At 36.4% G+C, this 17,806-nt stretch overlaps 1 protein-coding gene across 3 annotated transcripts in view; it reads right to left on the bottom strand.

The window, feature by feature from the left end:
• SEZ6L (seizure related 6 homolog like) overlaps positions 1 to 17,806 on the bottom strand; it is a 227,342-nt gene that overhangs the window by 3,818 nt on the left and 205,718 nt on the right. For all 3 annotated transcript variants that reach the window (XM_072415423.1, XM_072415420.1, XM_072415422.1), the window contains 3 exons: positions 14,767 to 14,799; positions 12,241 to 12,355; positions 3,304 to 3,406 (listed from right to left, as the gene is read on the bottom strand). In XM_072415423.1, coding sequence (XP_072271524.1) covers positions 3,304 to 3,406; positions 12,241 to 12,355; positions 14,767 to 14,799 — 251 coding nt within the window. The remainder of the gene's footprint in view (positions 1 to 3,303; positions 3,407 to 12,240; positions 12,356 to 14,766; positions 14,800 to 17,806) is intronic.

Below are 17,806 nucleotides of genomic sequence, written 5' to 3'. Positions count from 1 at the left end.
GGGGACCTTGACAATGCCCTATCTGTGGGTGGTTTTATGATGCTCTGTGCTCAATGTCATCAGTCTTTGGGGTCAGAGCTGACCTTTGGGAAAAAAAGATGACCGTTGCAGCGGAGCTTCACCTGCATTGCATAGATTAAATGTTCATTTCTGGAGGAAACACGAAAAACACTATACTTACCTTATTCCTCACTCCCTCAGGATTCCTCCTCTTTGTTACATTGGTTTCAGGCATTCTGATGCCATAACATACAATTCAGGACCAGCAGCCCTACATTGTAATTGGGGATGCTAATAGCCCATTTCCAACTTTGAGTGTCTTTTTCAAATAAGAATGAAGTCAGCATAGTTGCTTTTTTCCCTCCTAGATCAGTCTTGTCAATCTATCTCACCCTTGAGGAACCCTTGAAATAATTGTGCGGGTCTTAGGGAACCACTACTAAAACCACACTAAAACTCCTAAATTGGTACCCAGTGGACAGAAGGCTCGCCCTTAAGCTACGTACACACGTCAGATTTTTATCGCCCGATAATCGGCATCGGCTAATTATCGGGCGAAAATCTGCTGTGTGTACAGTCGGTGTCGTCCATCGTCCGGACGACCGACCTGCCGGATCCACGGACTATGGACGACAGCCGATCGTAATGAAAGTGAAGGGGAGAGCGCGCAGCAGGGTGCCGCTCCGTCGCTCTCCCCCTCCCCTCTCCATAGAGCATGAACGGTGCTGTATGTACAGCACCGTTCATGCATCGTGCACTCCCTTGGCGTTGGAAAGGATCGTGAAAGATCCTTTCCAACGACAAAAATTGGAAGTGTGTACGCAGCTTTACAGTGGTGGCTAAAATACCACTAATACAGATGTCTGCAAATATTATCAGTCATGCAACTTGCTCTGCTAAGAGGTGTTGGTGCTAGAACAATGTAGACATCATCAAATGAGAGGTCAGTCAGCCAGTTTTAGCAATCCCTAGCAACCTTAGGAGTAACCCTGGGTTTCAGGTTATCAACTCATGTTATTATGGGGAATCCCACTGCAGGGAAATGTTATTACCTGGAGCAGTTTTCCTCAAACAGGGTTCCTCCAGACGTTGGTAGAGGGTACTTGAGCAAGGAAAAATTCGAACCCCTTAGGGTCAGATTAGGTGACACCAATTATATTTTTGGCTATCAGTAAGGGTGCCATTCTTCCCAATGGCAAGCAATGTAAGAGGCATTCTTCCTACTGACCACCACACTAATGTACTGTGAGCTGTGGATATAGATTAACAAGGGTGCTCCTACATATCATATGTATGAATTTGAATTTCAAGATGTCACATTCTGATTATCTCTAACTAAACCAAAATATATAAACTACAAGGCTTTTAAAAGCATCAGATCAGATTTTTACAACATTTAACCTTATTGTATGCAAAGTGCAGCATTAGAATATACGGTAGTTCAGCAATCAACAGCATTTGACTTTAGGAATAGCAGCCAGGCCAATCGACTGTTTTTAAGATTGTTTGTCCAATATTTCAGGTACAATTGTTTTTTCTTCTAATTCTAATTTATTTTATTTTTTTTAGCTATTTTTATTCAATAGGTATACCCTAAAAGAAAAATGCTAACTTGTCCCAAGGTGTCAAAGGCGAAAAACAGACTGCAAAGTTTCTCCAAGCAGCTAACAACCATGGGTATGTTAAATTAAAACACTTGACTTGTATCATTGCTATTTATTTTCAGGCCAGTTAGTCCTTTTAATTGTTCATGAGTCGAGTAATAACTTATAGTATAACTAGTATATACTAGTAAATAGTATAACTTGTCCTTATTCATATTTAAAAATGATGCATATTCTGACTGTAAATAGTGTTGTGTGATCCAACTCTCTCTGCTGCCCTATCTGTAATTTACCAAATGTGTGCGCTGATGTTGCATCTTATTATGACAACATGGTAATGATTTATTGTGATTTATTCTGACAGTGCTGACACACAGCGGCAAATAGGCAAGATTAGAAGTACAATGTGTTTTGTGACATGTTATTTATGGCGCACTAAGACTTGTAAATCAGTCTGAAACTCCGCAGTTCTGCAAGAGTTTATGACAAAAAGCCATCATATTACGATGATACACTATCATTCTCTTGGACAACGCTGACTCAACCTACAAGGGAAAAAGCATTAGAACTAAAGTCTTTGTTCCTTTTTGGCCCTCATTTTTGTATCTGGCTTTTTGTTTGCATTTCCATTTTTATCCTCACAAAACTCAGATGCATAAACTTTATGTATTGTGGCTAGTTAGGTCCATGCAGGATTTGTGGTATAAACATTGGCAGTGAGAACATTGGGCCTGATTTATTAAAGGTCTCCAAGGCTGAAGAGGATACACTTTTATCAGTGAAGTTGGGTGATCCAGCAAATCTGAAAGTATTTGCTATTTGTTGGCAAATGTTTTCAATCCTGGACCAGATCCACTTCAGGAATGCTGGATCACCCAGCTTCACTGATGAAAGTGTATCCTCTCCAGCCTTGGAGAGCTTTAATAAATCAAGCCCATTGTCTTTAGTCTTCCTGATTGCTTCCTCCCAGCCTGTCCTGATATGAACACTCTATAAATGAACTGCATTGTATTAGATGCTTCCCTGCATTGTATTAGATAGTTGTAGCCATATTGGTGCACTTGCAAAATCAGCAGTGTTTTTTTATTTTTGTTTTTTGCTTGCATTCATAGTTAAATTCACAGGACAAGCTTTCATGGGTTCTACCCAAGCAGATTTGATTATTTAATTCAATAATTAATTTCTTATACACAAGTATAGTGCAGTGAAAGTGTCTTCCAATCCACATTGTGGGAGCATGTATCAGAATAGTAATGCATATTGTGTAGATATAGGTATTGAAAATTACTTAATTAACCTAGATTGTAAACTCTTCGGTGCAGGGTCCTCTCCTACTGTGTCACTGTCTGTATTCTGTCATTTGCAACCCCTATTTAATGTACAGCTCTGCGTAATATGTTGGCGCTATATAAATCCTGTTTATTAATATTAATAATAATATTATTAATAATAATAATAATAATAATAATAAAGCTAGTTTGATTATTTGAGATTTTATGAATTGGGTTTATATTAAATTGTATGAGAAGCTAATATACTAGACTCCAGAGGTTTTTTAAATATTCGAACATCCTTAAAATTGTTTTTTAGTTTCATCCGATGTTCCAATGTTCTCTTGTGCCAGAGGTCAAAATCTTTTCACTTACTTATCTTGACAGTAGTTATTAATAAATGAATTGCATGGATGAAAGCTACATACCCCAGTCTCATAAATTGGATTGTCAAACTCTGTTTCCACTGTTATCTGGCTGTAAGGATGTGAATACATGAGAGGAAGGCGAAGGCTAGAATAATATCTGCACCTGGGAAGAGAAAATTACAATATTATACTGATTTATTAGAGAAATATAGCATAACAATTACTTCTTATAATTTATTTAAAAATTTGCTCACTTAACGATTTATGTAGTTATCACTCCTAAAATGACTAGTGTAAAGGGTCAACCCACCCGAACTGATCTTATCTTAATTCTGGACACATGGACTCTGTGTTCCTGGAAATCTATGTGTGTTCTAGCTACTCCTGTTTCATTCACCATAGCAAAAATGTAAATAAAACCCATCTAAGATAGAAGGACATTTTGATATTGTCTCCTGGATCCCTGGGAATTGACCCCTGGTGTGTGGCCTGAACTCTCTTGTTGGCTGCCTGCCAATACTACAATACAACACATAGGAACAGAGACTTGTGAAGTCTTCAGGATCGCAGCATGGATGTTAGTGTTGGTATGATACAATGATATGTTGCAATATTACATTGGTCAACAAAAATTTTCTTGCAAAAAAAGAATAAAGTCATTTTAGGTTATGTTTGATGCACAGATTCCAAATATGGTATTGGTTTTGCTAGATTGGCTCTAGTTTTTGAAATAATGACCTCAATAATAACCTCATAGAAAACCAATGAAACATGAAAATTAAGCAAAATGAAACCAGACATGCTTACATATACAAAATTAATTTTTTGAAACACCTAATGTCAATAAATTCTATCTTCAGTATATTTACAGAACTAATCACAAAGAAGTCATTGAAAAACTCAGCTTGTATGATTTCCTTTTATGCTGATGATCAGGACAAGGCCATTATGTGTCTATCCCATCTCCCCTGATACCTTTCTTCCATCACCTTCATATCTTGATGGAACCTCTTCCCCTTTTCCTCGCTAAAATCGCCAAGGTTTTCTGGAAAGTTTTGCCAGTGGCTATGGAGGCAGTGTACCTTTATGGTCATAGTATCACCCACATTTTTAAAGTTTAAGAGCAAGTTTTGTACCAGTTCTTCATAATGTTTTGCTTTATGGTTACCTAAGAAGTTCTTGATAACTATGACATAACTGTGCCAGGCAGAAGCTTCATGTAACTTGTGAAATTTTAATCATTTATCCAAATCTGGGGTCCGTCAAAGATTCCTGCTTTTAGTTTTTCAGTACTCAATCCCGGAAAGAATCTACAAACATATTTGAAGCAATCACTGTCCTTGTTCAGAGCTCTAACAAATTGCTTCATTAATCCCAACTTTATGTGTAGTGGAGGGAAAATGATTTTATCAACCATTGGCTCGTTAATGATGTTCTCTGCAACTTTTTTCATGTTTTCCCTTGGAGGCCATGTCACTTTTTTCCAGTGATCCTGCTTTGCTCTACTATTCCACAAGCAGATGAAACATGGAATTGATGCATAGCAGCTGCCAATATGCAGTAAAACAGATTTCAAACTGTCTATGAAAAGCTGCCAGTCTTCTGCTCGGTATTCTGGTACTCCCTTTAGGAGCTAGTAGTCCAGGGATGTTACAACAGTACACAAAGTCTCCATCTTCACTGAAATATGGTAGGAATGTCACCTCTCATCCTATAAATCATTTTTTTAACTTCTGGTCTCAGACAGTTCTTTGCTTTTAGCCTAGATACTAAAAGTTCAGATACTTGTTTTGACAGACTTAGGTCATGCATTAAATCATTTAACTCTTCCCTCATATTCACTTCCACTGCTAACTCCTGGATTACACTACAAAACCTGTATATCCTCCATGTCGGATACAGGAATATCAGGGAGTGTACTGAACACTGGAATGGGAGTATCAGCACCATGCGGCGCAGGTTGTCTTGCTGATTCCAAATCAGGGTATTCCCACTTGTTTTTCTTGTAACAATTCAAACCTTTTACATTCACAGCACAAAAATAACAATCATTATGATGATTTTTGGGCTCTTGCCATACCATAGGTACACTAAATTTAAAATTTTTCAGTTTTCCATTTTTCCACTGATGTAGACTCTCTACACAAGTAGGGATGAACAAGCACATTTATTAAATTTGGTCTCGCGACGAATTTGGTCGTGTTCCTGGATAGAGAAACTCTACCCAGGAACACATACTACAGGGCGGCAACAACAATCAGGGGAGCGGAGCTGTTGCCTTCCCTGATTGCTGTTGCAGCCCTGTAGTATCTGTTACTGGATCGAGTTTCTCTATCCAGGAACACAGTGTGAGTCTCGCTGGCTGCTCACGAATAAATACAGCGTGGGAAAAATCCTCTGATTTTTCCCATGGCCACGTTCATTCATAAACACAAGCTGCATGACTCACTCTGAGAGGAGGGATATCGTGGCTGCATTTATGAATGGAGCCGTGAGAATACTCCTCTCAGTGAGATCCCCGGGAACTATAGGTCAGAATGAGGGCTTGCCTGTAGTGCCCAAGAATTGCTCACCAACAGGAGGATTCCCACGGCTGTATTTATGAATGCAGCCACGATAATCCTCCTATAACAATTTCATGGATTTCAGATGGTTTTCCGAAATTTCGCCAAAATTTTGCAGACCCATCGGAACTTCGAGGAAAGTTTCGCGAGAATGCCAGAGGCATTCTCATTCATCCCTATACATAAGTTTTGCATACCATATGGGGAGCCCATTACCTATCCTGATCCCCCAGTTTATTACCAAAATATGCAATATATGCTTGTCTCACAAATTCTGTAATGTTTCTTGTTTTGCTTTATGTTTATTATTTAATTTATGTTTATTATTTAATGTTTATTCTCTGTTTTGCTGAGAATATTCACCACAAAAGTAGCAAAATACACTAGGGTCATTTAAACAACTTCTTGAGGAACTCATATTCCTGTAAAAAAGAAAATGTATGAACAAAAAAGGCAAATGAAAGTTTTATGAAAATAATGCTACATTTAATATATAAAATGCAAAACAGGCGTGTAAATAAAGATTGATAATATTATGCTGTGTTAACATTTGTTGTTGGTAAAATCGTCTATTCCGATTCCTGTATCACAAGAACTGGAGCCAATTCAATGAAAATTATGTCATTTCTGGATTCAACAGACAATATCTTGAAAAATCCTTGGCAAGTGAAAAAAAATGAGCTCTGTTATCATTGAAAGCAGTTTCTAGTAACATTAAAGTTACAGATTCAATTGTGAATGAATTATAAATTGATGTTCTAACATGGCTGAAGTATAAGAAAATGATATGCAGTAAGATAGACGTGATACTAATAACTTCTTTTTTTTCAAAGTCTTACCACAATTTTTTGCAGTTATACAATGGTAACTAATTATGACTGCAGTGGTGTTCAAGCACATTTCACTTTTCCTATGCAATATCTTTATGAAGTGGTACAATTCTCTTGCTTTCAACAAAAATAAATACAGTTGGCTGTACAAGAAGGTACTTGGCACGTGTCTCTTAAGTGGGTGCTGGCATGGATCTTTGCTGTTTTACAATGCTACACCAAAAGATGAACTTTCAGCATCCAAGAAATATCTGTGAGTTTGGAAAACTTGGTTCTCTGCTGAGCTTTATGATTCCATATGATAGCCCATATATCACTATTGTGTCCTGTAGAAACTGGTGAATGAAACCACAGTATGCAGTAGGGAAGAAGGCATTTGGCACTCCTGGAAATGGCAACTGTAGCACTTGAAGATCTGAATTGTCTTCACTATAGAAGAATCAGGGCAACCTTTGGATCTGGACCTTTGGACCTTTGCATAGTGACAGAATTCCTTATAATACAGTTGGAATCTTGGGGAATGTGAAGAAGAAGGATGGCAATATTGCCACCATGCCTATATCCCATTTTGGTCTTAATCCAGCTTCGATTAGGCCTTTTGGGCAGTTTTTAACAAGAAATGGTTTTAATCTTTCACAGAAATATACAACTTCACAAAACAGCTGCACCTTTCCGCTTTCAAACTAAATACAGTATATCTACTTCAGCTAACAGTACCATTTATTGCATTAGATTGCTCTAAACTTGGCTGATTGTATTCATCTGAGGCATATAAACTGTTTTTTGTATAAATGTGCTGCAATTGAGGGGTTTTCCAGCAACTGGTTAAACTGTTCAGTAGTTGGAGTTCAACATAACCCTTTGATAACTTGCTGATTTCCACTTTAATATGTTCACGCCTCAGTAAAATTGTTTTCAGACACAATTTTTTCAGTTGCGATGCTGTCTGTGAACTTTGTTTGTCTCAATGTCACAGCACTAGAGAAGGATGTACCGTATGAGAGCGTTATTAAAGCCTTCAGCAAGTCACTAAGTACATGTTCTAGCTGGAAAAATACAAGCAACCTTGAACATAAACAAAAGTATCCAACATCAGAGCACACAGCAACCTTGAGAAGTAGTACGATTGAATAACAGCTAGTAAATATTACTTTTCCTGCAGACAGAACATTCTACATTAATAGCATGCATACACAGTACACAACAGAATGAGAACAATATATTCAGATCATGTCTTTTTAAAACCTGGTCATTTATTAAACATCAGTTTTGTTATTTGACTATAAAAGCTGGTTTTAGTTTATTTGGGCTGCTGCATGGTGTTCATTTATTTTACTTCAATTTATGTATCTTTTTTATCAGTGGTGCCCAACTTTTTTTCATCTGGGGGCCACTGTTGACATTGAGATAAACCTTGTGGGCCACAATGCAAACAAACATTAAAGATGTACGTTTACAACCAGTATAGTTTTATTATAAAATGAAATTAATTTGAAATGTTTCAAGTTACCGTAACATAACATGCACCAAAAAAAAAGAAATGACAATTCAAGAATTTCTGCACTCACCATTTGATGCTCATTTTATTAATTAAAAATACAAAACTAAATCTATTATACAGTGCTGACTGGACATATATTGCTCCCCGCTCACCATTCCTGTACTACAGGGCAGAAACTACACCATACAATGTGACCTGTCAGTTATAGGAGGCCACTAACCCAAAATCTCTGCAATGGATACTTCCAGAGAAATGCAATTCATGTGACAGATAGCCAAGGGGTACATGTTCTTACTACTAAATCTTGAGGTCTCCTTGTTTCTGAAAATGTGTGACAAGATAGAACGGTATGACAGGTATAGTTTTTCATATCTTGTGATGGTGCCATAGTGAGGACATTTTAGGGGGAGATATCCACAAGAGTCCTGCACTTGCAGTTAACTTACCTTTTTCTACAGAGAAATTGGTGTTCATAGAGAGTAAGGAGATAGCTATGTGTGACAGGGTAGCATGATATGATGGGTATAAAATTTTATTAGGGTAAGGGACAAAAGGCATTTCCTACTGGCTCTCACATTTCCAGTTGTCAACATCCCTCTGTTCCAGCAAAATTGGGAGTCACTGAAGGTAAGTGGTCAGCTACATGTAACAAGCACCCCACCAGCTGCTCAGTCCGTCTGCAGATTTGACTCCAGGGGGCACTGAGCAGTACTGAGCATCTCCCCTTATGCAGGGTTCCATGGTATGAGGAAGGGGTAACTGCACCGCAACCTCACCGCCAGTCTAAACGCAGTCTTGAAGTTTTGTGAACAAGCAAGTATATATTTGGGCACCACAGCACAGAGTGAAGTGACAGTACCCCAATGATCAATGCCATGGAGGTGGGACTCCGGGGGTCCCTAACCTGCAACTCAATTTGGGAACCAAGGTCTTGAAATAGCCCCCCTGAATGTGAAAATAGCCCTGCTTGTTATTAGGATTTTATGCTTGTGACCCCCTACCTAGCAACTTGTTATGTTTAAGGGGGCTGAAATTTAGTAGTTAGTTTTAGTTTTAGTTTAGTAGCAGCTCTCAGGGCCTCCTGTGTATCCTGAAAATATCACATTTCTATGCCACTCAGTGTGGAAGATTTGAAGGTTTACATGGGGATAAAATTGATTTGTTCTCTAATAGAAGATCGGTTTTCTTTAAATATAATTAATTAACATGTGGCTTAAGTGTTCTTGATTACTAGCACTTGTGCCATTTGTAGCTGGTACATTAGCAGTGCTTCAATTCAGAAACCAACGGCGTTCTAGTAGATTACAGAATCGATCTTTCATAAGAAAGCACCAACACTAAAACATGGCTGTACAGGCAATCCTAGATAGTTTTGAAGAAGGTAAGGTAAATGAAAGAACAGAGAGTGTCTGAAGCAATAGCCTGATTTGACCTTTTCCACAATTTTTTTTTTTACAATTTTAGACTGAATGATACTTGCCGTCCATATAGGTTTGGAAATGAAATTACTTGTGAGTATCTCCATCTAAAATGTTATTAGTCATACCAGGCTAATGTATGTAATTAAGTAAACCTCAATGTGTTAATTGCTTGTTCTGTGGACTGCAGTAGGTGCAATGTTTTATATTGTTTTTAGGTCAAGGAATATATTCACATCATACATTCAATTATCTCTAAATAATCAGTAAAGTTTAAAATAGAATAAATAAAAAATAATATTTGTGGGTGTCCTAATTAGGGTGAAATCTATTTGAATATATATTGCATCAGTACTGTAAATGCTCTCCATTAACCCTTATCCCACTAAACTACTTTTAATACTCATGTCTCAGTAGATAAAACCATACTGCAGGCTTAGGTTTAATTTATTGTCTTCATTTGTGTTCTTATGATTTTTTAACTAAATTTATGGTACCAAAAAATAATGCCTGATGTAATAGTTAGGTATTTAAACATGGTTTATCATGATCCCATAGGCATCCTTAGCATAATATAATTTGTGATATTTGTACAAATGGAAGCCTACAGATTTGAAGTCAATCTTTTTTTAAAAAGCAATCATGATATTAATGGCAACTTTGCCATCTAAAGAAAGCACTTGTTTGTCCCCATAGCATTACTCTCTTGCTGTCTTAAATGCTGCAGATGTAGGAGCCGGGAGTATAAGCAAAGTAAGTTTGTGCTCTGTTACTTGTCCTCAAGCTGGCAAGATTCTACAAGTCTCTGTCCCCCTAGAAGGACATGACCCTTATCATGTTTCACAAAAAAACAGCGAAAAAGTAATTTCTTATATAGCCTAGCATTTACAAAGCAAATGGCCCCTCTTATTAGGCACATACATAAACAAGCAAGGCCTATATATGCTTTAAATAAGTCTGATCCTTGTCTTTAAAGAGAGATTGAGGGTCTACACCTCTTAGTTGCAGATCAGTGGATTTTTAGGGTCCTGCGCACCTTTTTATTTTTAAAATATACCTACACAGTCCTAAATGTGTGGTTGGCATCCTCATAAAATTTGAAGGAATTTCAGAACTAAAATGTGCTATTGTTTATAATAGACCTAAAAGATACAGTTCTGTATCCCCGATAAGCCATTCCCAGTAGGGAAACAGCTTTAGCTATATCAGGATCATTATGTCTTCATATTTTAAACATCAATCCACAGTACATGTTATTTGCCTTGTTAGCCATCACTCATCCTGGGCAGCTCTCGAGTAAGATATTTATGAACAGTGTTTAGCCAACAAGTCTGAATGCTAAATTACCTACTTACCTAATTTTAGGAATAAAATTTAAACCTAAAAATCTGAAATCTACAGCCTGGAGGTGATAGTTTTTCTAGAATCAAAGGTTGATACACACAAAATGATATATTATGATGATTGACATGAATTCAGTTGCCATACATAGTGGTTACGTTTACCATCCAATATATAATCATTTATTTTCTTGTACTGTATCTCCCAAATTACCTTTTCACTGTCATGTAGAAACTGCATTCAATATGATGTGTAAATACTAAAAACTGTCCACTAGGTGTCAGCCTTGCCATACAATTGCAGTAACTAGTTTTAGACATTTTTCTAATTCAAAAGTAGAAACAAGTATTCAATTTTAATGCTTATGTAGTCTTATTATTAAATTTGAACTCAGAGCAAATATAAAGTTTCCAATAACATGAAATTAACTTTTTTATGGCTTCTAGTTGGTAAAGGCCTAAATAATATTTTGTAGTCTTTCATTTAGCATCTGCTTAGTCTTTGTAAGAGCAACTTTTTCCATTCCCTGTGTGATACATTTTGATAGCCTGTGTACACAAGGCTGTCTAATACAATACATATCTTTGTAGTCCTTAACATTGTTAGAACTCCAAGTGCCGTCACCTTACTGTAATTCCGGAGTAGTGCTTGCTCTGCTACATGTTTTGGCATTTAGGTCTGGTACCTCTTGGCAGGAACATGTGACTATACTCTACATGAACATTCTGTATGACATTTTGAGGCTGATTTACTCCTAACTCTTCTAGTTTTGTTGCTGACTACTCTTAAGTAAGCATGATTTTGCTTTGCTGGATACTGTCTAGGTGGGCATCTGAATACAAATTAATGGCCATTAAGCATCCTGGAAGGCGCAATGAAGGCTGGGCTGCCACATCTAGTGACTGTATATTTGGGTCATGGACAGGCTGGAGACAAAATTTTGCACAGGTGTAAGTCAGACACCATGCAGCAGTTCCAGGTAGACTATTGTGGAGTATGAGTGACCGAAAACAACTTGAACCTTAGACCGGAGGTTGCTTTGTTGTTTATATGTGTGCTTGGCTGTTAGTGCAATGCAAAGTCGTTGAATAAAGGACTATTCAGCAAGATTTAGAAAGCACAATAAAAGTTCCTAAAAATAACTCTTCACTCTTACACTTCACTGAATCTGATTAGCAAATGTATGGTTGATCTGCATGTTTGCCCATAGGGACAATTTGCTGTTTACAGTTGCCTCTAGCAAAATAGATGGTCTGTCACCATGCTTAGTGTAAGTGGGTTTTATCAGCTCACTATGACAATCGCTCTGCCAATAAAACGTTATACTGATTATACTGACGTACCTTGTAATATAAATGTACGCTCCTCCCAGCAAAACTGAAATGATGACAACAGGGATGAATATTGCTAATGCCATATTTCCTCCTTCTAAAGACGTTTCTGCAGCAGCTTCTGCCACTGTGCAAAGTACAGAAAACATATGCGTTACAATTCACATGACATTTTTTACAGAACAAAAATACTAGTGATAAATTTGTTTTGAAGAATGAAGGCAATAGGTACTGCAACCTTGAATAAAATAATCTACAAAACAAAGAAAATGATACATAATATAATGTTGGTGATTATTTTAAAGAGACCCTGTCACTAACTTGAGCAATAAGCAATTTGTGCCTCTCGGGTCAGTTTAACATCACCAACACCAATTACTTTTTTGGCCATCTATAAGGGAGCCATTCTTTCCACTGACCACCAAAATAATGTGCTGTGAGCAGTGGATATAATAAATATAGAAGGGATTACCTGAAGAAAGTTATTTCAAGGGGACCCCGTGTTAAGAAGGTCCATAAACACTGCGTGTCACTTGAGAACAGCTCGGAGTCTGCTGGGGCTGCTGACATTACATCCGAAGTGACAGTACCCAGCAGAAGTCTCATGACTTTTGGATGTCTACACAAGGTAGGCAATTACATGTAAACAACATGTATAAAATCTATTAAAGCACCATATAAATCTAAATGAGGAGTATATTCAAATGAAGGTCTGATGACAGGATCTCTAAGGAAAGGCGAATGACATACTTAGCCTTTGTGACTTTCTACTGGTCAACTATGTTGTGACAACTTGTTGTCTGACTTATCCCTGACATTTACTTTGACAGCTTTTGACAACCGGTGGCCAAGATTTTGTCATTAGGCACTTGGAATTGAAGAAGACATAATAGGTGTTATCTTGTTGTCATTGTTCTATGGCATGATGACATGATAGGACTTCAGTAAAGGTCATTCTCCAATGTTTTTACATTCTTGTATTGTCTTGTTACAACTGCTATTTCTTCTCGTAAAAACAGCTGCAAGATTTGTGTCTAATGTGTGTGTGTTTTTTATTATTTTATTATATATGTCAAATAGTGTTATCTGTGTATCAGAATTATTTAACAAAAAAAAAAACTAACTAACAGCCTTATTTTACTAACAGTAATAAAAAATCCATAACTGAGAGTTGTCACAACAGGAATAGAAAGGAAATCTAATAGGAAAATGTGTTGCTCTTCCACAGGTCTAAATTTCTCTTTTGTGTCAACAGGACGAAAAAGTTTAGGGAAATCTCCCCAATGGGAAAAAATAGGATGATGTTGCTGTTTAAAAGGCATTTGCATATATATAGGGCCTGACTTATTAAAGCTCTACAAGTCTGGAGAAGATAGACTGTCCACCAACCTTGAATGGATTTCCTACAAATTATTTTCTATTGGTGGTAAATGTTTTTTATTCTGGACCAGATCTATCCTAGGTTTGCTGGATCATCCAGGTTCTCCCATGATAGTCTATTTTCTACAGTCTTGGAGATCTTTAATAAACAAGGCCAAAAATGTCCAATTATTTGCTAAAATGTGGATAAAAAACGATGACCTGCATTACTAATAAAACTGCAAATAAATATATAGAATCCTGGGGCTCCTTTGATGCTGCATTACATTATACTAGACATGGTGCTGGTATCCTCAATGCAAAAAGGGAATAATCAGACCTTGTCATGCCGATATACACCTATATACTCTTCAAGATTCTGTAAAGTTAAGAGAGGAGTCTGTCCAGAATGGGTTCCTTGTATCCACATTCCCAAGCCTTGTGAACAGTATAATGTTATTTATATATATATGAAATCGTTATACCTATTGTAAAGTAAATTCACAGGAGCCACCCAGAGATCTATTAACTATTATTTGTAGAAGGTTTATGAATGTAAATCAGTTCATTTTCCATATTAATTTTCACAGTACATAAATCATGTGAATAAATTATGCGATATTAAGAAACAATCACATTAAAACTTTAGGGAATCAAGCCTAATGTCTTAACTGGATTGGAAACAATGAACAGATGTGAAAGATCCTAAAATCCACCAGCACATTGAATTGAAAATTCACAATGGCAGTGTACATTATAGATGATACTTATTAAGAACTCCAGCAGAAAAATATTGCTAGAGAGACAAAAAAAAAAAGTAAAAGCGGTCATACCTGGTAGACTTTGTAGCACCATGTATACAATGGTTTTAGAGTGTATTGCAAGAATGCATGAGTATATGCCCTGTGGACCATTGGGAAATCATGTAGAACTGGCAAGCTGGTGCCACACTATTACAGACAATATGGGAATATAGGCAGATCGGGATGTGCTGGGTTACATTTTTCTGAAATATTATATTTTATCGACCAGTATATGATGACATATATCTAAGTATTCTCAATTTCTATTCCACACCAGAACAATGTTACATGAGAAAATATGATCTTTCAGTTTTATGCTGATGACATTTGCTAAAGAGCACACATTCCATTTGGTTGCATAACTTCAGACACTTACCTTGCAATGCGTGTTCAAATCTGTCCTGTGTAGCTACAGGAAATAAAACGGAAAATCCATGACTTTTAAAACTTATTTCGTGAAATGACTTTTTATAACGGTCATAAGAGTTTATATACAGAGCTGATATGAACCAGTGGAGCAGACTTTAAAATGTTGCTTAAATGAATTTTATCAATCTGACTTTGCATTTTACATTTTGTTAGGATAACTAAAAATGGGTGAGTCAAATGTTTTATTTTCTTGTTTTCCTCCAGATTTTTTCATGCTTAAAATACCCTCCTAGATAGGTGTGCATAGTTCAGAGTTGCAATTCTATACTATTTTATTCTATTTTATATCACATGTTCAGGTCAAAGACTTAAGGAAAGAAACACATTTGTGTTTCCAAAAGAGAAAATACAATTTTATGTGAAATACTGTAATTTGCATCGTAAAGAATAGTATTCAGATTTGCTGGCAAACAGTAATCAACCTTGAAGTGAGCCTGTACAATTGCATGGAAGTTCCGCTTTATCTAAGTGCACAGTGGCAAATTGTAATGTAATGCATTGCAACCCATTATGCTGTAAAAATATGCAGCATGCACCATTGTTGCTCAGTGCACACAAATACAGTCCAATGGACATTTAAAAGCATTGATTTGTATGTGTTTTTGTGCTTGTTGGTGTAAATCCTCAATTGCTTCAAAGTGTCTGCAGCTGCAGAGGTTATTGGGTGTTTATGTCTAAGCTAAGTTAATATTTAAATGGTAATATTGTAGCCATACCAATCATCTTTTATTGTGACTAACAACAACAAAAATAGTTTATTCTGCTATCTTAAAAATAGAAGATTGCAATTTATCCCCAAACACAATTTAGCACCAGCTAACCTGTTTTTTAGTTTAAAATAGCAGTATATCTAAACTACTGGTCGTTCTCTAGGAGGAATATCAAAGAACTGCCAGCTCAATTCTCTTAGAATCAATACATCAAGAATAAGGTTTCCATGCAAAGAAGTAAATGCATGTTCTTGGCTGTTGAGTTTCGAAGATCGTATAACACCGCGGGTGTCATTTATCAACCTGTTACTGATTAATGAGGTTGTTCTGGCTGCAGGTTTAGTCTATTTGAATGGGAGCTGAAGACAGAACAGCCACATTAAGCAATAATGGAGTTTGATGACTTGTAACTCCTCCTATTGCTCTATATAAATACTCCATAAAAAACGCAGCTGGGTCAATTACACTAAAGTATTGAGTCTAAAAGATGTGTTAAAAATACCTCTTGTTCTCAGTAACCCTCCACTGACCACAGAACATGCTAAGAAATGTAATAGGATAGCTGATACATTTATGTTAAAGGAATAAAACTTCACTTCAAAGTCAATTACTGTTTGTAGATTAAAAGATTAGTAAACAAGTTACCACTACCATTCAAAATTGCAAACTGTACCCATATATGTACAGAATCTGATGTTTTAATTTGCTATTAGGTAAGTCACTTTGGAAAAAAGGCTTAAATATATTTAATATATATATATGTGTTATATTTTATTTATAAACCTTTTATGATTTTGTTCACTCTAGTTCAGTAAATAAATACTGCATGCAAATATCTTATATTTACCACTTGCAACCAGCAAATGAAACATTCAGGGCTACTCAGCAGCTCTTTACCAAATTGCTTTTATATTGTGAGTAGATTTAAATGGCAAAAGAATGTTTTGAAGGATCCACCCTTTACCACTTTTCTATCAGATCAGCAAGTAAGAAGACAGTGCTCTGTTAGCAAAGTGTTTTGGAAGCACCCCCATTAACTATTTAGGTGTAAATTAAAATAGGATACAAATTTGATCAATTTACAAACTAATAAACATTTAAAATGTATAACAAAATTGACCACAAACCATGATGATTTCCCTTTAATACACATAGATATGTTTTCATCCGCACCAGGCATCTATATAGTCTACATCTATAGTAAACAGCCACAATCTACTTTTCTGACGGGGATGTGATAAACTGGAACTCACACCTCATATCCACATGAGATGGATAATACAGTACTGAAGATCCTACCCATTGGCATACACAATATATAAGGCTTAGTGCACGTACCTAACCAGAACTTTATCTCAATAATCTTTTAATGGACAACTTCACTTTTACCTTGGCCAGTTCCACAGTAATGACTGCTATGAGTTGTGCAGATGTGCTGTAAAAGTTTAAAGGGGCATAGGCACTTTTTTTGAACACTGGGCAGGACCACCCTGTGGGGATCTTAGAAATAGTACTAAAGGTAAGTGCCTAGCTGTGTGGAATCCACAGAGGACAATGAAGGAAAATTTTAATTTCATTTTACCCATATAATTAAACCCAAAAATATGATAATTCTCTCCTCTTTTAGGTAAAAGAGGCCACTTGGGTTGGTATGCATTTATTAAAGCTCACTGCAAAAGAACCCATCAGTTTAAACTGCCATTTTGGTAAGTTCACAATACATTTTTTTTACCAAAATAAAAAGTGTTCTAAATATTAAAAAAGGGAGAAATCTGACTAGCTTGCTATAGCACTATTACATAAGTCAACAAGTACATACCCTTACAGGTTGATTTAATAAAATGAAATCTCCTGTAAAAAGCTTTATTGCATAATACTTGTAAAAATGTTCAAGCTACTACAATTAGATGCTTACATTATGCCAGATGCTGTATACTATTCTGTCCAAAGCAGACACTGTTGGATAACAAGTTATACAACTCTTTTAAGTGTAGAAGCATTTGTTTTGTGGAATCTAGCAGAGATTGTCTCACTTTTAATGTCTCTGCTGGGTGACATGGAATGCGTTGGAGGTTGAAAAGACCATCTGCTTACAAAGGCCAATTCAGGATAAAGAATCATTTGATTTTAAAGAACATTTACTTGGTAACATATCAACCAGTACGTTTCCTGCTAAAACTTGAAGTGTTAAGGTCTAGGAGATGGATTTGTCAGTAAAAAAACATTTTTATTTCACAGTTCTGTGACATAACATGATTTATAGGATTATTCTTAAAA

This window comes from Pyxicephalus adspersus, chromosome 6 (genome assembly GCF_032062135.1).
Source record: "Pyxicephalus adspersus chromosome 6, UCB_Pads_2.0, whole genome shotgun sequence".
Taxonomy (NCBI): Eukaryota; Metazoa; Chordata; class Amphibia; order Anura; family Pyxicephalidae; genus Pyxicephalus; species Pyxicephalus adspersus.
This window is presented reverse-complemented; position numbering and strand designations above follow the sequence as displayed.